Source organism: Talpa europaea, assembly GCF_964194135.1.
Source record: "Talpa europaea genome assembly, chromosome: 4".
Classification (NCBI taxonomy): Eukaryota; Metazoa; Chordata; class Mammalia; order Eulipotyphla; family Talpidae; genus Talpa; species Talpa europaea.
The window spans coordinates 3,361,684-3,384,676 of NC_140070.1; the positions used below are offsets into that span (position 1 = coordinate 3,361,684).

General features: G+C 50.5%; 1 protein-coding gene across 2 annotated transcripts in view; it reads left to right on the plus strand.

The window, feature by feature from the left end:
• Positions 1-3,163: 3,163 nt before the first annotated feature.
• Positions 3,164-22,993, plus strand: part of KIF13B (kinesin family member 13B) — a gene marked incomplete at both ends in the record, with an annotated part of 127,182 nt that continues 107,352 nt past the window's right edge. For both annotated transcript variants that reach the window (XM_084232303.1, XM_084232304.1), the window contains 2 exons: positions 3,164-3,218; positions 17,341-17,434. In XM_084232303.1, the coding sequence (XP_084088429.1) occupies positions 3,164-3,218; positions 17,341-17,434 (149 nt within the window). The remainder of the gene's footprint in view (positions 3,219-17,340; positions 17,435-22,993) is intronic.

Sequence of the window (22,993 nt, forward strand, 5' to 3'; positions counted from 1 at the left end):
GCAGGAGTACAGGACACCTTGCGTAGTTGGCTGCTCGAGTCCTCAGTTTCCCCACCTGTGCTGGAGGGATCGTGATAACCAGTGTAACTGCTATTAGTGTAGCGTGGGGAGCTGATGTGTGGGAAATGCTTAGGACACTGAATGTACGTTAGTTCTTCTTCTGCAAGTGATGGTCTCATAAAGATATGGCAGGCTGTCTTAGCCACGTAGGGACCCCAGAAACTGCTGAATGGCTGGATCAAGCTTAAAAAAAAAAAAAAGGCAAACTAGAAATCACTTTTGGCATGAAGTGGATCTTCAAAGTGTCAGGGCAAAACAGGAGAAACTTCTTATCAAAGAAGCAAAGAAACAAACATTCAACAAACTTACCCCCTTGGCCTGAAGGTAGGATCTCAAGCACTTGTTTTACAACAGCAAATTCCAAGGAGTGCCCAGTTTACTGGTTCTTTCCTTTCTGCTCTAACAGTTGATAGCCACCTGACTTGCCCTCCCTCCTGCTGGTCCTGAGCCGCCACCCTGCAGGCGACTCTCCAGTTTCTCCAGGTGAGAAAGCCCAAGCACCCAGCACCAGGCTGCGGGCTGTTCCGTGCTGCTCAGCGGATTTTCTATGGGGAGATAAAGGCATTTCTGGAAGAATGCTGTCTCTGCCCTTCACTGCACAAGTGAAGAGATTCATTAGTGTGAAGAGAAGTCAGAGGAGGGGAGAGCAGCAGCACACAGTGGGGGGCCTTGCAGGTCCCTCCTCCCTCATCCCTCCGGAAGCCACTAGCACTTTCTTCCAATCAGCAGATGTTTCCAGCACCACTGAGGTGGTCTGGGAACTTTAGAGAAAGTCCTCACCTCTACACCCCCCACACCCCCAAGTCCTTCAATTCCTGAGCGGATTTCTCTTCTCTGATTTGAGCTTCAATTTAAAGACATAGAGACTTGTCTTTATCCTCCTGCTTTGCCCCTGCTTAAAAGCTGGATTTAAACCATCATCAGAATGAAAGTTATTAGCAAATTATGCAAAAGATAAAAAGTGAATGGAAGCCCAGCAGGCTGGGCCCTTTGCAAGCACTTACTTGTTAGAACTAGAACCAGGCACGGTGGTCACTAGGAAAGAGCACCCAGCTCTGGCCTCCCGTCCAGGGCCCATGGCAAGGTTTTTCAACGGTCAACAAGAGCAAAAGGACAGTGGTGAGGTTTCTGGGCAAGTAAACGTTTTCAGTATAGAAACATCCCTTTCACCTTTTATTTTTTCCCCCAAGAAAGACAGTGACAGTAGATAATAGTTGTCTGCACTGGCTTTTAAAGGCTTGACTTGGTAAAATTAGAAGGCTGGCATTCTAGGTTATTGTCTTCATTTTGCTTACTTTATTAGGCTCTGAAAACAAGACTTACTGTACTGAAAGGGCCTGTTCTCAGCTGAGAAAGTCCTTCTGAAAGCCAGAGGAAGTGCCCCTGAGAAGAAACTCCCTTCTTCAAAGAAGGTCTTGTGGGGGAGCATGAACGATTTTTTACCCTTTTTTTTATTGTGAAAAATACATAGAACAGACATTTATGTTGCGTATACACATTTTTAAGTGTACAGCTCAGTGGCATTAAGTGAATTCACATTAAGTCCAACCCTCCCCAACACCCACCTCCAGAACTTTTTAAAACTGAAATTCTGTCCCTATTGACGGCTGATTCCCTATTCCCACTTCCCTGCCCCTGGTCGCCCCATTCTGCTTTGTGACTCTCACTATCTAGGAACCTCACTGGAGCAGGATCTGGCTTTTGTGTGTATCTGGCTTATTTCACTCTGCCTCGTGGCTTCTAGGCTCATTCCAGGCAGGGAAGGTCCAGGTGCCCTTACCCTTCCTCACAACTCAGCTGGCACTGAACTCCTTCAACCACAGGATGGTTGGTAAGAGGGAAAGTGTGTTTGTATTGCTCTTAAAAATGGTTGATTTCTGTCCTCTCACGTAAACATGTTCAAAGAGGTGGCACAATTGCCTGGGCCTCAGACATGTGAGTGGCAGAGACACCCAAGGGGGCTCTGGCCCAGAGACCTGCCTCTGTAAAAGCAGTCACCCATACTGGGTCCCAACCCACTATTTCCAGCAGGCAATGCTGGCCCAGAATGGTGTGTGCAAATCTCCCTATTTTCATTGCCCTATTCTATACTGTTGGGACAAATAGAATACATTTGAAGGCCCCATTTGGTCCACAGGCCACGAGCTCCTATTCTCTGGTAGGGCTTAGTAAGAGTCGATTTTACTGTGGTTTCCCTCATTGATTCATTCACTCAAAAAATGTGTCCCCGTCTCCACTCCAGGTTACACCTAGAAGACGTGACTTAAACACTTACTAGGGAGATATAGATAGTAGCACCATAAATGCAACAACAGAGCAAAGACAATAACATTTACAGAGCACTTCATCAGCCCGGGAGTTTTTAAGAGCTTTATGCAGCGTATCAGTTCAGCCTCGCAGCAGCCCCACAAAGCAGGCACTGTAACCGGCCCCACAACACGTGGGAAGACCAGCACCGAGCGGTCACACCCCGGGGCCCGCGGCCGCGCTGCACGCAAGTTGCTTCCAGAGTCCAAGGTCCCGGCCTGAAGTGGGGAGGGGGTGCGGGGCTAACCTGGGCCTCTGCGAAGATGACCCGACACGGTGCGTCTGGCCTGTCTTGAAGCACGGGCTCTGCAAACAGGGCCGGGAGGGCGCCCCAGGCCGAGAAAATAATCGATGGACAGGCAATGAGTCTGGAGAGATCGTAGGGTCCCCGAGACCACCTATTCCACCGCTTGTTTTCAGGGGAGGCCTCGGCTCCTCTACAACTTGGGTCCCAGGGTTGAGAGACGGACGAGGGAGCAGAGGGGCAGAGACAAGTGGCGGCCAGCACCGCACGCCCGCAGCGGGCCAGCCCGCCCGCCCGCGGACTACAAGTCCCGGCAGGCCCCGCGGGACCCCGCGCCGGCCCCGCCCCCGTGACCCCGCGGGCCCCTCCCCCGCCAGGCCCGCGCCGGCCCGGCCCCGACCACGCCCCTCACGCCCCGCCCCGACGGCCGCGGCCGGCCCCGCCCCCGCAGGCCCCGCCCCCGCAGGCCCCGCCCCGTCGCCCCCTCCCGCCGGGTCAGCCCCGAGAGTCGCCGGCGGCCGCGGCAGACGGAAGCCGAGCGCGCGGCGGAGCATGGGGGACTCCAAAGTGAAGGTGGCCGTCCGGGTCCGGCCCATGAACCGGAGAGGTGAGCGCCCAGCCCGCGCGGGCCGCCTCGGCGTTGGCGGCGGCAGGTGCCTGCGCGCCCGGCCCCGCGCCGCGGCCGCCTGGGGGTCCGGCCGGCCCCGCCCCTGAGGCGCGTCGGGGCGCGCGGGGCCCCCCCCGACGGCCCCGCGCCCGCCGCCGCCCCTTCCGCCCGCCGCGGCGCCCGGCCGCGCCCCCCGCTGTCACCGCGCCCCCCGCGCCCCCCGCGCCCCCCGCGCCCCCCGCGCCCCCCCGCGCCCCGGCCTGCGCCCCCCCGCCTGCGCCCCGGGGCCCGCGGCAGGAGAAGGCGGGGAGGCCGGCGGACCCCCGGAACGCCCGCTCCCGCGGAGGCCCCGCGGGGTCCCCTAGGTGCCCCCGGCCGCGCGGACCCGCCCCCCGCACAGCCGGCTGGACGGGGACCCCGGCGCGCCCTGCGCCCGCGCCGCCCCGGGACGGTTGGGAAAGTCGTGCCGCCGCCGGAGCCGCTCGTCGTCCCAACAATAAATAGCCCAAGCGCCAAGATTCTTGTGAAACTGTATCTCTCGGGCGCTCCCGGGTGTGGGCAGCGGGGAGGCCACGGCCGGGCGAGCCTCGAGTCACCCCTGACAGGCGGGCGCCGGGCGGGGGCCCCGGGGCCGCGGGGGGGGCGGGGCGGGGGGCGGGGGGCGCAGGCCCCCCCTCCCTGGCCGGGGCCGCCCCCCGGGGCTCGCCCCTGACCGCTGACCGGGCGCCCGGGCCCGGGTGTCTCCTCACGGATCAGACGCTTCTCTCTTCAGGACCCGCCCTCAGCCCAGAGCCGTTTTCTGAGCTGTTTCTGCAACTCCTGTTGGTGACTGTGTGTCACGTCCAGGGAGACATGCCGGGTCGTTCTCCCGTTTCCTCCTCTGTGGTGGCTTCTGTGAGGGACGCGCGTCAGCCGCGGCCGCTCAGGTGGCGGCGCCCCACGGGGTCTCTCCCTGCAGTGCCTCCGCCTTGGGGGCCCAGCTCGGTCAGTCTTCGCCGGCAGGTGACCTGGAAGAGCTTTTCCTGGGAACTCTTCTTCGCCTGAGAGGGCTTCGCTCCTCGCCTCCTCGCCGCCCGCCTCCTTGCTCTGACAGAAGAAGGGAAGGCCAGGCGGGAAGGCCGGCGGTGTCCCCAAGCTGCTGTCCCGCACCTTGAGTTTAGCTCACCTCAGACTTATTACCATTACAGTAATGAAAACCCCCAAAGCCCAGCCACATAAAGCCCCACTGCACTGGAATTTGATTCTGAAAGGGTGATTTCAGCACATTCTTAAAATGTCCTTTGCACAAAAAAAACTTGGAAATGTCAGCGCTGAAAGAGGCAGCTAACCCGCCGCCACCGGGAAGACCGAGCTCAGTCAGTTGGAATCCTTTTCTTCTCCTCCCCCACGAGTTTCAGTGTTTGACTTGCCCCTTTCCTTATAAATTGTCCTGACGTAGATGGTGACAAGGGTCCGTACTGGAGTTTTGAGGGATGCATAGAATGACAATTTGAACTGTAATTTTAGACTGATAGTTTCAACTGTGGAGCTGTTTCTTTGGCTGCACTCATTTTAAAATTAAGATTTGCACATGGACCCAGCGCCCTGTGAGCAGAAGCGCTGTGGTGGAGGGAGCCCACCTCCTTCGCCCGGTACCGCCGCTTACCTGGCCTTGATGTTTCCTGCAGACTCCAGGGAACTTTTTTCAGTGATGACCCCAGATCATTAAAGTTAGTTCTATTTCTCTTTTGTAGCCGTTTACAGTCTGGAAGGGTATTGTGGAAGGAGTCTTTTACATGAATCTGGAGGTTATTATGGAATATGCCGTAGTGAAATTCTATAGCCAGTGAGTTTTGAGTGGCTATCTAGAGTTTGTTTCAAAAGGCTGAAACAAAACCATACTCCTTTCCAGTAACTTCGGAAAGAATTATATTTCTTTGAACAATTATTACTTCTGGGAAAATTAATGTCTTAAGTAATAGTGTGTAATTATGACAAATAAGTTTTTCAGTCATAACTGTTTCCCGCTTAGCATATTGGTGCAAGAAGCACCCTCGGAGAGCACGCTCAGCACAGGAGAATGAGATGAGAAGGGGCCACTGTATGTAGAGGCTCGATACTTGGAATCACATTAGCTGTCTGGCGAGGCAAATCGTAAAATTGGGACAAGTTTCTAGCATACAATAAGTTCTACCTGTGATTCAGTGTCTGGTTGCACACTTGTGTTCGGGTGGTTAGTTGTCTTATTTAATATCGTGGGAGGAAGAGTGATTCAGTCTTTTTATGCTAAGTGGTACCTGGGCTTGGAAGCTAACATTTGAACCTTAAGCATTAGGCCCTAATTCAGTCATACCAAGAACTGTCATGTGGAACCAGGCTGCTTTTGCCAGGAGTATTTTTCTAGTTACACATTTTAACAGTATACTGACAAAACAAGAAAAAGGAAATGTTCTTCCATAGTCTTCCCTCCTAACAATTCCCACTTTCATTTTCTTATTTCTGTTCCAGTTTGTTTCATGCATATGTAATTTTACATAATTTTAATATTCCAACTTTCATTTTTGCTTTCCTTCATTTGAAATGTGAATTTAAACAGTGAGAGAAAGGGGAAAGCGTGTTTAGTCATGAGATCTTGAGGTTCTATTTGCAGACACTGTTTGTCTTTTCTTGTTATCTTTCCAACTGGCACAGCTCACCAGGTAACACCGGTTGTGTTCTTGTTTAGGCTGTAAAGAACACCCTTTCATACATATTAACCAATCTAATTATTAAATGAGTCGAAAGTTTTACAGCCATAATTGAGGGTACTAGTTAGATCAGTAACACTCTTTCGTTCAGGAATTTGATGTTTTAGAACTTCATTTCAGTCACCGAAAAAATACTGAATTCAATTCTCGAGTGCTGACCAGGCCCAAACCAGCTGGTAGGTGATCTTACTGCCTTTACTCAGGGGCTTACCATGTTTAATTATGTATAAGATCAAGTACCAAAATAAATCAATGAAGAAAAGTGTTTGGAAAACACCTTTCCTATCCACCCAGCCTCCGGTGGTGCCACCAGGGGGGGAAAATGGGTTATTTCAAGTGTTAGGAAGCATGGGCAAGAAATTTATTTCAACAGCTGTTTCTCAGAGGTTTACTATGTGTTTCATAGTACTTGATGCAACGAAAGTCACAATGAAGAATGTAAAATGTCTAAGTGAAGTCAGTGCCTAAGTAAATGAAGGTGCCGTATCTCAGTGGAGAGACTACTATACAGCCATCAAAAAAATGATGAAAATTAAGACTATTGACAAGAAAGACTGTTGGCAGAAAAAGCAGAGTGTACAAGGATGTTTAACTGTGTGGCTGAATCTCCTCATGATCATCGCATGGGAAAATGCCACCCGGAATGGGCCAGGGCTGGAAAGGAACTTGGTTGTTCTGTGGTTGTTCCTGCTTTCTGCAACTTTGAGTGTTGTCTAGTTCTGTGGTATCAGGTTTCCAAAGGGCCCATGATGGCTCGCCCACATGAGGAAATGACTGTCACGTGGAAAGATAAGGTTAAAAGGCAAACACCTCTGAACAGATTGCTGGTAATTCAGTGCCAGATAAGCGAGGGAGACATCAAGAGATAGGAAGACATCGGAATTTAGAGATAGAGATCTCTATGTCTAGATTGGAGTGGGTGCCTGATGCGGGCACAGAGGGGTGGATGCTCTTGGTTCTCTGAGGAGGAGGATGAGCCTGGCAAGTGGAGGTAGTGGAGACTAGAGCAGCTTGCCAAAAAGGAGCTTCTGTGCCTCGACTAGAGAAGGGTGAGCTTAGAAACACAGGGTGGTACTGTAGGGAGCCCTGAATCCTCACTGCGCCCAGAGTCTGGGTGCAGGGTGTCTGGACTATGTGCTCTCTTTAGCTGTTCAGAACGTCATGTAGGCCTCGTACATCAATGAAGGAGAGAGACGGACAGAAGTCAGAGCAAGATGGCTGTCCTGCCTCGAGGCCTAGCTGGGCGGCGTCAGCAGGAACGGCTAGTGTGGCGTCACGACCCAGAAAGAGGGTAAACCTGAGGAAACAGGAGGGAGTCGGAGAGGATCCTGCAGGAATAGTTAAGTCTTAGGAAACGAAGGGCAGAATCTGAAGCAGGAAGGTGGTGTTGACCCTGAGGCTGCGGGTCATTCTCAGCCTCCCAGAGGATAACTGATTTAGTTAAGGATGACTGCATGGAAATTTCTGACATATTTTCTAAAACAGAAGATCCTTGTTTTACGAGCATCTGCGTGATATGCTAATGGGGAATGAGACACACGTCTGTTGCAACATCCTTTTGTTCCTGCTGTCAACCCAGGGACTGAAATGGAGTTGATACACATGGGGCCAGAGGCTTTGCTAGAAGAAAGTACAATTTTATAACATAAAAGAAAATAAAAATTTGTTTGAATTAGCATTGACTTTTACCCCTCTCTGCGTAAGACAATGACCAGTGTCTAACTCTGCCAGTTCTTACATTAGAAGACAGAAGCCACCGACAAAGCTATTCATTAGGCAGGTGAATTGGGATGTTTGTTGAGTGCAGTGAATTTATTATCGATCCCTGAGCCTGCCGATCTGATCAGCTGCCCTGGTGTTTGGTGGTCCTTGTTAACTGCAGAGACCGCAGGGTGCCCTGCCGGGATTGGTTGTGGGTGGGGGGTGCTGGGGGGTTCTGGTGGTGGCTGTGGGATGCCGCCTGTCACACCACTGGTCCTGGGCTTTGCTTCTCAGAAGCCGCGGAGACCTTCCAAGGTGGTATTAGCCAGCCCTTTCAATTCAACACGTGTTGATTGGAGGAAAAAATGGAGAAAAAATAAGAGCTACTTTAGGAGAGCTTTTCTATTTGTGAGCTGTGGAATTTGGCACTTTTTATACATTATTTTGTTCTTTAAACAAAACTGAAAAAGGGAGAGAATTTCGATTCGATGGGCTCTCCGAGAAGTTAGGTAACTTTCCCAGAATCCCAAAGCAGTTGGGGATTGAACTTCACCTCCTGTGCCATCCAGGCCTGTGCTCTACTCTGTTGAACACATTGGTTTTTAAAGGGGCCTGGTCTCCTCAGCTTACATTATTTGCAAAGGCGTGTAGGGTGCGCGGGAAGCGTACGCCCTCACCTCTGATTGCGAGGCTCACTTTTTGTCGGGAGCGAGAGCTGCCCAGGTGTGCCAGTTCTCGGACACCCGCACACCGGGCAGGGATGTCCTTGCGTCAGGGACTGCAGAGGTAGGGCCGGGCTGGGGGAGCTGGGCAGTGAGTTGGAAAGGATGATGGAAAAGGCACGCGGGGGTGCCCACACCCTGCGCTGTGGGGCTCAGCCGGTGTTGCACGCACAGTGAGGAAGCCCTGGGAGCATGCAGGCTGCGGGAGGGAGACAGTATTGGTTTGAATCACAGCAGTTGTGTGGTGCCCAGTTCATCCTCATGAAGACGCTGGAAGCGTTTGTACTGTGGCCCCATTTCAGAGAGGAGAAAACCGGACTCACTGATCAAGCGGAGACATGGGATTGGAACCAAGGCAGAGAGCTCGGCCCTGGAGTTCTGGGGGTGAGGAATGGGGGTGGAGGCCTGGGAAGTCCTGCCGTGAGGAGCAGGCAGAGTGTGCTAGGGCATGAGTCCCCGGGACCGCACGGCAGGCGTTTGAACAGAGCAGCGGCCGTGGAAGCCGCGCCGGAGGAGGAGGGTCCATCACGCCCGGCCTGCTCTGAGCTGCTGAGTCGACTGCTCCTGCCAGGGGTGCTGCTGGAAGACATGGGACTTGCCCTGGGGGGACAAGGAGGAGCCCAGGTGGAGGGTGGGCCTGCCGTGGGCTTGTGCAGCATCTGAGGGTCTCAGGCTGGGAACCCCAGCTCTTCGGTGCTGAGTGAGCTGCTTTGTCCCCAAGGAAGTCCTGGTCCCGCAAGGCCTTGACCCGCAACCGGAGGGTTGGGCCGGGGAAAGAGCACTTAGGGTCTTGCATTCTAGGTATTTCCAGCAGGAATGCGTCAAGGTGGTATGGAAGCTTCTGGAATTGAGAAACTGCAGGAAGACTGCCAAGGTTCAGCGTACGATGGTTTCGGTGACTAAGTGAATGAGCGCGGGTTTGAGGTGAGGCTGGGAAATGATGAATTCCATTCTGGAAGGTTCAGGAACACACAGCCAGCGCCCGTCATCTGCCGCACACTCCGCCTGCAGTGAGGAAGAGGGAGCGCAGCAGGGCCCCGAGTTTCGGCTGCCTGAAGTGCAGCCATAGAGGGGCCCGAGGCTGCTGTTTGTGAAGGGGCTGACGCCGAGGGGCTGGGATGCGTGCGCATGGGGCCATCGCTGCAGGTGGAAGGAGGAACACCACATGGAGCTGCATGGGAGAGGAGGTGACAGGCCAAGAAGGGAGATGTGGGACTCAGCGGGGGTCATGTGAGGCCAGGGAGAAAGGCGTGCGCAGAAGGAAGCGGTAGTCGTCAGTCTCACGGGAAGGGCCCTCGGGGGGCACTGGGTCTGTTCAGGATTTGGGGTCATGGTAGCCAGTGGTCAGTTTTGAAAGATTTCCAAGGAATGAGTGTCGGTAGTGGACTGAGGAATCAGCGATACCAGCGCCGAGTAGACACTCTTCCTGGAAGCCCCATGTAGGAGGGAGGTGGGGGAGTGAATGGGATCTGCAGGTGTGGCCAGGTAGGGCCAGGCCTGAATTTATATTTTATTTTAGGAGATGCTTGAGCCTTGTTGTAGCGGAGAGAGAGAGCCAATAAGGAGGGGAAACATTGAAATATGAGAGGAAGGGAGTGACTATAGAATGGGGAAGCCTGGGAGGGCTGTGTTGTTTTGAGGGGGTGGTAAGTGAGGTCCTTTATTGAGAGTGAGAGCTGGGTGAGCTGGGATCTTGAGTCACGAGTGCTTAGAAGGAGCTTAAAGGACCGCAGTCACATTATCTGTCTGCTGCGGGCTGCGGGGTCATTCCTTCTAAGTCCTCATTTTTAATTTTTTTTTCGAGCTAGAATTCACATATCAGAAGTGAATAGTGTGTTGGCAGAAGCGTGCAGCCATCACCCCTGTCCAATTCTAGAATATTCTCACTGCCCAGAGACACAGCTGTACTGGTAGCTGACACTTTCCTCCCGCCCCCACGTGGGCCTGGTCTCGTGGCTGTGTCTCCATGGCTTTGGCTGTTGTGGACAATCCATGTGAGTGGAATCACACACACAGACTTTACTCTGCACGTGTGGGAGAGGAATTGTTGGGTCATGTGGTCACTGACTTTTGAGGTGCTGCTGGGTTGGTTTCCAGAGCCAGCACCATGTCACATTCCTGTCCACAGTGTGTGAAGGCCCAGGGCCCCAGCTTGTCAGCAGTGTCCTGCTCTGCTCTGTGGCTGTCATTGTCCCTGTGTGTGTAGAGAGTCTCCCCAGGGTGGCTGTGATCTGTGTTCCCACTGTCTGATGATGTTGAGCATCTTCTTACATGCTCACTGGCCACTTGTATGTTTTTGGAGAACTTTGTTCAAATAACTTTCTTAGTTCTGAAATTGGACTATTTATCTCATTATTTTTGACTTGTAAGGCTTCTCTGTCTATCCTGGATCTCAGCCCCTTATCTTCTCTGCGATTTGCAGGTATTTTCTCAGCGTTGTGGGTTGCTTTTTCACTCTCTTAAAGGGGTCCTTTGAAGCACCAAGTTTGTAATTTTGATGTGGTCCAATTTATCTGTTTTTTTCTTTTGTTGCCTGCGCTTTTGATGTCACATCTAAGAAACCATTACCTAACCCAAAGTCACGTGGATACATGCCTGCTTTTTTCCTAAGAGTTTTGTTGTTTTTAGCACTTACATTCCTGTCTTCAGTCACTTGGAGCTGATTTCTGACTGTGTGAGAAATTTCTGACTGTGAGGTGCGGTCCACCCTCATTCTTCCCAGAGCCAGCTGTCCAGCACCATTTCTGAAACGACTGTACTTTCCCCTGGTGGTTCTTGGGGCACCCGTCGAAGGCAGTTGGCCATCAGTGTGGCAGTGGGTTTCTGGACTCACCATTTGTACACATGTCCTCATGTTAGTGCCATACTCTTTTGTGTTTTTTTTTTTTTTTAAGGATTTATTTATTTTTATACAATAACTGGGGTACAGGCCAGAGGTGCGGGAGGGTGAGAGGATTCACCAGAGACAGAGCAGGGAACAGAACAGGCAGACTAAAGAAACACACTGCTGAGGGGAGCAGCGGGCGAGACAGGAGAGGCCTGCTGCACCTTGTGGGAATCTCCCTGGCCGGCCAGGAATCGAACCCAGACTGCAGAGGCTGCGGACAGCTTCACAGCACTGCGCTCAACCCACTGCGCCACCAGGGAGGCCCAGTGCCATACTATCTTGATTACTGTAGCTTTGCAGTGAGATTTGAAAGTGGTGAGTGTGTCCTCCTAGTTTGTTCTTTTTCAAGATTGTTTTGGCTATTCTGGTTCAGCCATCTTAGTTTTTACATACCTGATTCCTAGCCCTCTGAGGCTGAATAGTTTTATACATACATATGCTTTATCTTGGGCCACTTGGATTATTGTAGTTGTTTTCACGCCGTGACTTTCTTCCCCATATCAGATGCCCTGGCTCTTCCTCCACCCCGCAACTTTCTTTAGCCTTCTTAGAGCTTGGTTACATGTTTATGCTTCTTAAAATTTATTGACTGGATTTTCTTGTTCACTGATAAAAATACAAAGCAGGTGATTAACATGTTTTATGCATCTCTTATTAGAAAGCAAAAGGCTGACTTGCTTTTGCTGTGTGGCACCACCTAATCTTTATTCCCCCTGGGTCATGGGCCTCCATCTAAAAGGGGGTGCCAAGCAACTTAAAAGCATGGTAAAGACAGATGAGTGGAATTCTGTGCTTTCAATAAGAATATTACATTGCAGTTGTGGAAGCCGTTCTTTCATATCTGAAATGTTAGTGGAGAATATTTTATTCCTCTGTGTGTAGATGTGTCAACCAGCAGGCCCAGGACATGATCATGAAAAAGAAAGCCACATGTAGCGAGGTTTGCGACTTAATCAAAAACCGAATCTCATGAATAACTTACTGTCTTCTTTTTAAGCAAGGAGCTAAATGAATTGGAGAGAAAGTTGGAGTTGGCTTTTAAGGAGTATCACCCGTAAGTAAAGAGAATATATTGATAGCCCGTGGCCCTAGAACTTGTTTGAAAAGTATCGCTAATTTTCGAGAATAAGGAGAGCAGGCTGCAAAGTGGGCCCCTCAGAAGTATTTGTTCACCCAAGAACGCGGAAAGTCCTCGGGAAAAACGTGGTCTTGCCTGCAAGGGCGTCTCCCAGGCCTGCCCAGATTTCTCTGTGATGTCACTGGGGAATGAGCCAAAGCTGATTCGCACATGGAGGAAAGACTTGTTCCAGATTATTGTTCACTTTTACAAGGTGACTAAGTTGCTGACACAATAAACTGAATTGTCAGCAGTTGATATTTTAAGATCCATATTTTAAGATTCCCAGGAATTTGAACTGGGAAGGGATTTTGTATGGGAGATAATATGGGATCTTTAATATCAGTGGAGAACTTTCTTTAAGGACTCTCGGGTACATCAAGGCATGCCTGGTTCTGAGCCCGCGGAAGCACGATTTGTCATGACATAAACTTACCGCACCAGTTAACTTTAAGATCATGATGGCTTTTATTGGTTTTCAGATGTAGTACTAATTAAATCCCAATCTCGTTATTTTAGGCCTCACTAGGCACCAACTGTTGTCCATGTGTTACTTATTATATTAATGATGAGCACTTAGTGCTACTCCTTTTATTGCGGTGAAGTGAGCATAATAGAACCTTGAACACTGGAATCGTGCATTCATGCCGTTGCACACCCGTCCCCTCTGCTGCCCAGATCCAGAACATGTTAATCTTACGAAACAGAAACTCCTCCATACCCAAGACACACTGTGCATGGGCTCTCTCCCAGCCCCAGGCAACCCCCATTTTACTTTCCGTCTCTTTGAGTGTAACTGCTCCAGGACCTTTTTAAGGCTGAGTGGAATGTAAGTACCACACTGTTCACTCCCTACCCTGCCGATGGACCGTGTTGAATGGTGTCCATTTTTTGGCCGCCGTGAGTGGAACACAGGGGTACATCGGCGATACTCTGGCCAAGGTGGTGCACAGCAGCTGGGCCCTTTCTAAGCATTAGTCCCAACTAAGAGGAAGGTGTTTATCTTTTGGTCTTTGGGGGAGGTTTTGCTTTCAAATTCCATTTCCATTTAAGAGATGATTTTGTTAGTGCTACTCAATCAATCCCTTGCTTTCAAGCAGTATCGAGAGTAAGACGTTGCCTGTGGGTTCCTATTTAGAATCATGTGCAGTATAATTTAATTCAACCAACTAGTAAAATTTGATGATACACTAACATTTTTTATTAATTTTATTTTTGATAAATGTGAACCCTGGACTCTCTTCACACTTCACTACTTTGATTCGCTCGGGTGTGTCCAGATGTCTCCCCACCTTCTCCCGGTAACTTGCTGTCAGTCAGCGGAGCCGGGTGACATTTGTTTGATGACTCAAACTGAGTGAATCAAGAGGTGTAGATAGTATGTATGTGAAAGGTCCCCTTTGGTGGGTGTTGGATGTAGCCACATTTGTAAGTGTTGCAGCTATAGGACAAAATGAGTCTGGGTTGGATCTACGGGTTATATTAGGTGTTTTTGTGTGATAGGCTTTCCAGGGTTGGTTCTTTAATTAAGCCATTTAGTGCTTCCAAACTGTTAGTTGTGTCTGATGAAGTCAGGAGGGGGGAAGAGGGGAGCGTGAAGAAGACGAGGGCAAAAGCACGCTCACGTTGAAGGGAGAGCTCGGGTCCCTGCTCAGCTCGCGCTCATTGGACATGAACACAGAGCTCTGCTGGGGGGACTTCTGCGCGACAGCCCGTCAGGCTTTGAGGAGGCACCCTGCACACAGACCACTCGCAGCACCTCTGCTCAAATCAAATGTGCAGATCAGACGTTCCTAAAAGAAACTGGTCACTACCGCTGTTGTGGGTGGTGAGATAGCAGGTCTGAGTCACGGTGCAGCTTCCGCAGAGCTGTTCACGCGCGCGTGTGTGTCATGCAGTCAGCTGGCGGGCGTGTCAGAGGCCAGGAAGGAGTGGGGTTGACAGAGCCTGATGCTTGCAGACGTCCTGGGACCTGAGGGAAGGAAGGAGTGACATTATGTGTTTGAAAGGTTTTTGCACTGGACCTCCTGGCAGCTTTTTTGTGAGGTCTTGGGTGGATTAAGGACCCAGAAGTAGAAATATTTGACTTCCCGGGTAGAGGGCCACGGGCAACCTGTGCCTTTCAGGGCTTAGTCGTCCACGTTCAGGCAAAACACAGCTCTGAACTTGTCAGTTTTCTTTGCAGGAAAAATGCATTGGCTAAAAGGAAGAACACTATGTTTCCTGGACTTACAGAATCTATTTCTGAGAACTATGGGTAATATAGAATAACTGATGAGAAAAGTTAGGTTGTGGCAGGCACAGGGAGGGTCATTTCTGTTTCTTTTTTCCAATTGTTTCAGTTATGTAAGTTAAAATGAAAAAAAAAAAAAAAGAAAAAGGAAACGACCTTTCCTGGCTGTGGAAGTGCTCTTAAGTTATACTGCGTCTGACGTTGACATTGGGCCAAGGTTCCCTGAGAACAGCAGGCCTCCAGTGGAGTGCAGCTCCTTCCTCCCCGCTTATCTTTGGGTAGTGGCAATAAGGCCAACAGAAACAGGCAGGTTCACCCTTCAGTGGAGAAAAATAGAAGAATATCAAAGTAGGAAAACATAAACACGCCACGGCCTGCCCTTTAAAAACAAGTAGCCTTATCGAGATGTTGTTCTCCTATCGACTGGCCAACCAATTGAGCGGTGGTCGTGTGCTCACAGTGTCAGGCTGTACACACAAGACATCTCAGTCCACCTTCACCACCCCCACAGAGAGCCGTACCCCCCAGCCGCCCCTTCCCGGGCCCAGGCAGAAACTCGTCTACTCCCTGCCTTGGTTTGCCCACATGTCAGTGGAACCACAGGAGACTTCTGTGACTGGCTCTATTCGCCGAGCACGACTAGCGTATTCCTTTCCACTGCTGCGTAGCGTTCCACTGCTGCTGCTTACGGCCACGCCACTTTTAACTCCCACTTGTCTTTAAGATCACAAGTAACCAGCGGTGCTGCTGGAACACTCTTGTACAGCTTTAGTGTGGATGGAGATTTCTCTGGGTCTACAGCGAGGAGTGGGGGTTGCTGGTCACATGCTGGCTCTGGGGTTAACCTTTCAAAGAACCACCAGACTCGTTTTCCAAAGAGTTTGCATCATTTTGCTTTTCCCCCAGTGATGGGGGAGGCTTTTAATTTTTCCACATCCTTGCCAACACCTGTGTTATGCGTTGCTGGTTTTAGTCATTCTAGTAGGTGTGAAGTGGTAGCTCATTGTGGTTTTGACTTGCATTTCTCTGATGCCTAATGACTTTGAGCATTTTTCTTTGTGTTTTATTGGTCATTTTTGTACCTTCTTGGGAGAGATGTTTACTTAGATCCTTTGCCCATTTCAGATTAGATTATTTGTCTTTTTACTACTGAGTTGTAAGAGTTTTTTACATTTTCTGGTACAAGGCCCTCATTAGCTATGTGACTGACTACATCTCCTCAAGTTTGTAGGCTGTCCTTTTGTTCCCTTGATAGTGTCTCATGCAGCACACCATTTTTCATTTATTTATTTTTCCTTTGTTTCTTGTGCCTTTGGTATCTAAGAAGCCATTACCTAACTCAAGTCACGCGGATTGACCCTTATGGTATTAGCTTTTACACTTTTATGTCTGTATCTACTCGAATTGAGTTTTTTTTTTTTTTTAAAGATTTATTTATTTATACAAGCACTGGTGTACAGGCCAGAGGCGGGAGAATGAGAGAATTCACCAGAGCCAGAGCGGGGAGCAGAGCAGGCAGAAGGACCGAAATCCACTGCTGAGGGGAGCAGCGGGCGAGACAGGAGAGGTCTGTTGCGCCATGTGGGAATCTCCCCGGCTGGGCAGAAATGGAACTGGTGCCGCTGAGGCTGCGAACAGCTTCACAGCACTGCGCTCAACCCGCTGCGCCACCGGGGAGGCCCCTACTCAAGTTGAGTTTTGCATATGATGTTAGGAAGTGGTCCAGCATATTTTTTCTTCCTGTGATACCCAGTTGAAAAGGCTGTGCTTTCCTCATTGGATTGTTTTGGCACCTTTGTTGAAATCAGTTGACCATGAATGTGAAAGTATGTATCTGGGCTGTATTCTAGCGTGCTGTATGTCCATCCACCTAGTAATGCCACATTCCTGATTACCGCAACTTTGTAGTAAGTTTGAAATTGGTGTGTGTGGTCCCTTCTATTTTTGCTCTTATTTTCAAGGTTATTTTTATTTTGGCTATTTTGGACCTCTACAAAGAGTGTGGGATCCGCTTGTTAAATTTCGTTTAAAAAAAAATACTAGCACTTGGGATTTTGACAGGGATTGTTTTGAATCTTGTGGACCAGTTTGGAAAGTATTGTCATCTTAACAGATGTAAGTCTTTCAACTCACACTTCGGATGTCTTCCATTTATTTAATTCTTTAATTTCTTCCAATGCTGTTTTGACATTTTCAGCGTGCAAACCTTGCATTTCTTTTATGGTTACTCATAAGTACCTACATCTTTTGAATGAAATTTTCTTAATTTTATTTTGGATTTTTCATCACCGTTATGTAGAGACACACTTGATATTTGTGTATTGCTCTTGTAGCCCACAACTTTGCAGAACTCATTTATCCTGGGAGATTTTTAGTGAATTCTTTAGGATTTTTTTATATGTGGCATCTCATCTGCAAATAGTTTTACTCCTTTTTTCCAGTCTGGGTGCTTTTTACCTGTTTTTCTTGTCAGCGGCCCTGACTGGGCCCTTGGGCACATTGTGGGGCAGGAGCTGTGACAAGAGCCACCCGCCTCCTTCCCTATGCGGAGGGAAGCTGCTCTGACCATCACCGCGGGGCGCGATGCCGTTTATCAGGTCAAGGGCGTTTCCTGCCCCGTTCTGGTCCTGGCTTGTTGAATGTTCTTATGAAAGTGTCAGATTTTTGTCAAATGCTTTTTCTGAAATAAATTTAAAAAATTGACTCCTTGTTCCTTTTTTTTTTTTTAATCTGCAGAGATTGACTTGCACACCAAATGCGTGGTGGACGTAGATGCGAACAAGGTTATTCTCAGTCCTGTAAACACTAATCTTTCCAAAGGAGATGCCCGGTAAGTCAAGAAACAATCTGGCTGTGGCCAGTGGGTTTTAGAACAACTGGAAACAGTGGGGGCTGGGTGGGTGTCGTTTACCAGATCCCCAGCCCTTGCTGGATTGCTGTCAAGTCAATGAGACTGGCTGACTCAGCGCTGGGACGTGTGTGCTGGACAGAGAAGAAAGCTTGGGTCAGGCTGAAGCAGCCGAGGAAGCCTGGGAGGGAGACAGCCTTGCCTGGGGCTGGTCAGATGTGAATGGGAGAAGGGGGCAGAGGGTCACTTCCAGGTATTTCCTCGGCTTGGGCAGCTTCTGCTTCTGCCCGATGGCATCCTACTGTCAGCCAGACCCTTTCAAGTGTGCCACTTCCCGAAGGTGTTCCTGCAGCCCCCAGCAGTTCCTCCTGTGTGAGCCAGAATCCAGACGGCTGAATCTGGTTATTTTATTGTTTTGGATAGTTCATTGTGGCTCTTCAGTGGATTTTAGGGTCTTCGAGAGAAGGGACCTTTCCGGGCTGAGGATGAATATACTGAGCATCATTTCTGGACTTGGATAATGGTTTGAACAAAGGGGCCTGAAGCTTTGACCAAAGTGAATTTGAGGAAGAAAGAAGAGATTACTTGGTTTTTCTTACTTATTAAATGCAGGAAAATTGATTTTCTCAAGTAAGCTGGGATTGGATTACAGAAGCTCCTGAAAGCAGATGAGCACATTTAAGTCCTGTGTCTTTATGTTTCGGAAAAGCGTCATCTTGAGCAGTTTTGAATGTTAGGATCAAGGAGATGGATTAGGAAAAGTTGCTGCCCAGCAGCGTAGAGTTTGGATCAAGGTGGGCAAGACAGCTTTCTCGAGAGATCGGCTGGAAATGGAGACCGACCCTGGAAATGGAGAGCAGACATGAGAGAGGTAAGCTTGCCTGGTGCCTGGCACACAGCGAGTGCCCTGGGGATGCCTAGAGGCCGTGGTGAAGAACGCAGCTGGGAGGTGTCCATGCCTGTCCTTTCGGGTGGAGTTGGAAAGCACTGGATTTGGAGTCAGGAGATCTGGGGTGGAATCCCTGCCTCACATCTGACTGGGGTGTTTTCCGGAGATGGCATTAGTGTTGTGAAAGTGCTTTGTGCAGTGTTCTGGGAAGGTTCTGGCTTATTGTCACCGACCAAGAGCTGTTGCCCAAGCCTCTCTGGGGTGTGGGTTCTAGGAAAGTGCTGTCGTGACTGTGTGAAGGCGTTACCTGTGTCAAAACGAGGCCAGGGGTTCGAGCCTGCGCACGGAGAGGCCGCTGTCCTGAGTGCCAGTGGAGACCTGGAACTTTCAACACTCTTCTTCTGGGAACCTCAGTCTGGACGCTGTTGTTTCGGTCTGCTCTTGCCCCACCGCGCATGGCTCACATGGCGCCTCCCTGTGTTCCTCGCCCAGGAGGTGTGCAGCTTTACGTGGCTGTGGAGCAGAATGCCTCCAGAGGTTAGTGGCTCAGAACACGGATACCCACCTGTTACCTCATGGTTCCTGTAGGCGGGGTGGCTTTTCGCTCCTCCGAGCTGTCTTGGGCCTCCCTGGAAGACTTGGGGGCTGGATTCACCAGAGAAGGCTGGGTCCCCCAGGCCGGGGTGTTGGCTGCCTGTTGGCTGGAGGGCTTGGGCGGCCGTGGACAGGACACCTGCTCCGTCGGGTGGCAGGTTCCAAGTCAGGCTCGTGGAGAGCAAGAAGCTGGTGGAAGCCCTGCCGCCCTCTCGTTCCGGCCTCGGGAGTCCACGGTGTCGTGGTGACATGCTCTCGCTCAAGCTGTCTAAAGCTCTGCTGGTCCTTGGGAAGAGGAAGCAGACGCATCTCTCCATGGAGGAAGGGCAGGGCCCCCAAAGGAAGGGCTGTGCCTCGGTGGGGCCATCTTTGGGAAACACAGCTGGCCACGGTGTGTGGTGGTGCCTGCGCCGGAGAGGACGTTGTGAGGACAAAGTGAGCCCATGGGAGCGAGGAAAAGGATGTTTTCTTTCTCCTTGAGACCTTTAAAACTCCGTGATTTATGAAAGAATTAAATAGCATTTTTTGGTTCCATAGGACGTCTTGGATGGCTCCTTTTCTCCATGTGCTAAACGTACACGCTGAACGCCACTCAGTGCTGTGGGCTACTGCCTCATAAAACGTTTGATAAAAATGAGCTTCCATAAGGCATTAAGAATGGTGACATTAAGAATAGCTTCTTGAAAAACAGCTCTTTTTTGTTGAAGTATGTAAATCCTGCAGGAAGGTGTATGCGACTGGACCCCCGAGGACTCACCAAAGAAGTTTATCTCAACCTTGACCCCGAGTCTCCAGACCTGCTCTGAAGACAGTTCCCAGTCGAGATTCAGTGGCCGCATGACCTGATGGGAGCGGTGGAAGAAGATCCTTGGGTGGGTGTCTCCACCTGGTACCTCCCCTTCTACCAGAATGTCCACCCCAACACGGCCCCAGAGGACCCTCCCAGGCCACTGGCTGGTGATGGCTCACCCTGCGAGAGGGTGGGAGAGCTGAGGGCAAGGGTGGTAAAAAGCAAACAAAGAGCCAGCACCTCGACCAGCTCTGTCAGCCTCAAGAAGAAATATGGGGAAAAAACAGAGATGAGGAAAAGAATAAGAAAGTCCAGTGTGGCCGCCCTCTCTGCCTGGACTCAGGTCTCCTGAGAAGGGAGCAGGGACACGGGCCTGCAGGGCCGTAGACCTTGTTCTGGAGCTGCTTTCCTGGCAGTCATTTTGAGCCCAGCATGTACCTCTTGGGAAGTGGCTCTGCTCGACAGACGTCCTGCCAGCATCGTCCCCAGCTGCAGCCCGAGTCTGGCGTCTCTTTTCTTGCATCTTTGTCCTTCCTGTGGTGATTTAGTCACAGCAAGGAACCCGCAGCTTGCATTTGGGGGGCCTCAGGATACTTTCGTTCCACCACTGGGCTCGTGTTCCCAACTGAGTCAGTGAGCTCGGGCCCAGCGCGGGACCCCGCAGCCAGCAGGTGTGTGGCGGGAGGGCAGGGGCACCTACTGGCGTCGCCCGGCCTGGCAGGGCGGGCGCTTTCCCCAGATTTCTGGTTTTCAACAACTTGGGCTGTAATAAGATTTTTGCTGCGCTCTTTCAGTTTCAGTAGCAAATAAATGTGTCTGGAGGATCTTACTATAAGGAAGATATATTTGAGAAGCTTAAAAAAAAAAGTGTGTAGGCCTGATGAATATTCCTGAGCATGCTCTCGGTACCCAGATGAGAACCGCTGGAATATTGCTAGCATGACAGAGGACCACTGCGAAGGGCCCTTTGTTGAAGAGCGACCTCAAGGGGAAAGTAAGAGTTTGGGAATGTAGCAGGTTAGTGGTGACTGTGTTGAAGCCCTTACAGGGGAAAAGGAAGGACACTCGAAATAAAAGGTACTTTATGTGATACGAAGTTAATTGCCCTCCAGCTTGTTGCGTGACTAATCCACCAAGCAAGTTAGTTTCATAGGAGCTGTGTTTGTAACTGGAGAGGGATTTGAAATGGACACAAAAGTGCTTTGAGTCAGTTTAAATCACTGGTCAGAAAGGCTGGAATGAACGTCTTTCTTGTAAAAGCTACAGTGTCTTTGCTATTATAATATCCAACTCCATTCTGCTAAAACCAGGACTGGTTTTACAGGTGCATGTAAGTGAGTATACTTTGCTAGTGAACATACATAAGATTTAAAACAATGGTTTGGACATTTTTTCCGCTAAACTTTGTGTTAACTTATGACCATTTCATGATTTGATGTTTATGCTCGTTAAAACTAATCGAAGCCAGGATTAAATAAATTGGTGAACTTCCAGACTAACAGCTTAATCTGGGAATTTGGGGGAAACATTTGCTGTGCTGTATATGCAATTTCAAAACTGATTTGAAAAATAAGATGCTTAAAATTCACCAAGTGGGTAGAATGGGGCCGAGAGCGACTAAGAAACCCAGCTGGGAGCCATCCATCCAGGTCAGCTCCACCACCCGATCCGGGTGGTTATGTGGAGGAGTTGCTTCATTTTCCTCAGTTTACCCGTCCCCAAAGTGGAGGTTCTCGCAGTCCCTGCCTGAGGACCATCACGAGATTGAGGAGCTAGCAGGTCACCTGCCCACTGTGCACAACTCTCGTGTCAGCTCTTCTTGAGGATTTCTGTTACTGTGGGATGGCCTGTAAGTGGCTGCGGTCCCTGGCATATTGTAAAGGCCGGACTGGGCACAGTGCAGGTTTTCTGATCCCATGCAGACCGGGTAAAGGAGGAGTCAGGTCCTCAGTAGTTTTGCAGGTTTTTTATTTGGGGTTCACCAGGCATATGGCAGGCAGGGGTGCTGGCTGGGGGGCTGGGAGGCTGGCAGGCCTCCCAGCCCCCAGCAAGTCTTTACTCTATCTGGGCTATCTGGCGTTCGTTCTGCTGCTTCTCGGCTTCTGCTTCGGCTTCTGCTGCTGCTACTTCGGCTTCTACTGCTGCTACTGGCGTCCCCGTGACGCCGCCCTTAAAAGTACAGTCTTAGCTCAGCTGAATCCCATCTACCTGTGCCCACACCCTATTCCAGGTGCCCGCCATCAGGCATGCATTCAGGACAAGGATCCATCATCTATCCTGATGGCGGAAGGGCAGAAAAGCCTGATATTTTCTTTACCCTACAGTCCACCCCCTCAGGGTTTTCTGCCATACAGTCTATATATATACAATTTTCTTATCAAACAGACAATGCAGCCATGGCCCACAAAAGCAAATACATCACAACAAAATACAACAGAACACAAATAAGTCCAGGCAGGGCCCCAACCTAGTGCAAAATACAATTATTGGTACCAGCAGATGAGCCACCAAATCTGCTGCCGAAGGCACTGCTCATACGAGGGAGGGGAAATCACACACGACATCTGCTATAACATACCAGGAGCCGTCAGGCTTCCTGGCCTTCTCTGGCTGTAGTCTCGGCTATAAGGCACACACAGCATCCACCCCCAGGATGCACTAGCTCTGGGATTAGCAATTTTATTCTGTTGGGGGTAATCGCCAACCCTCAGGGTTTCTGTCTGCAGTCGCTCCAACACTCGGCCTTCATGGCCACCCATGCAACTCGCAGGCCCCTGCACTCAGGCCAACCCACTGCACAAGCACATGGGTCGGGGATCAAAACTCTGCATTTGGCTTGGGCTCCACCCCAAGCCACGTTCCCCACCCGTCCCCCAAGGACAGGTTCCTCAGCTCCTCACCCTCACTCAAGAATGAGCAGGGCATCACCCACAGGTGATTTTACGAGACTCACAGATCTTCAGCATACTAAGGCTGCTTAACAGCCACTCAGGGCTTCTCAACTTATCATCAGTACCAGCTTTTGCTTTCTTAGTTGGCTTTTCTCCTCCACCTGGCTGCTGGGCATGCACAGGCTGCTTTTGGCCATGAAGGCCCACTGGCCACCCCCAGATTCCCATCTCCTGGGGTTTACAAACAAAACTGTTCCACCCCCAGGGTCCCAAAACATATCAACCTGCAAGGTCCTCCGCCTTCTGGCGGGATTGTCAGTCCAAGTCCATCAGTCCATCAGTTCAAGTCCATTGGCCTCTCCCTGCGTCAGCAACGG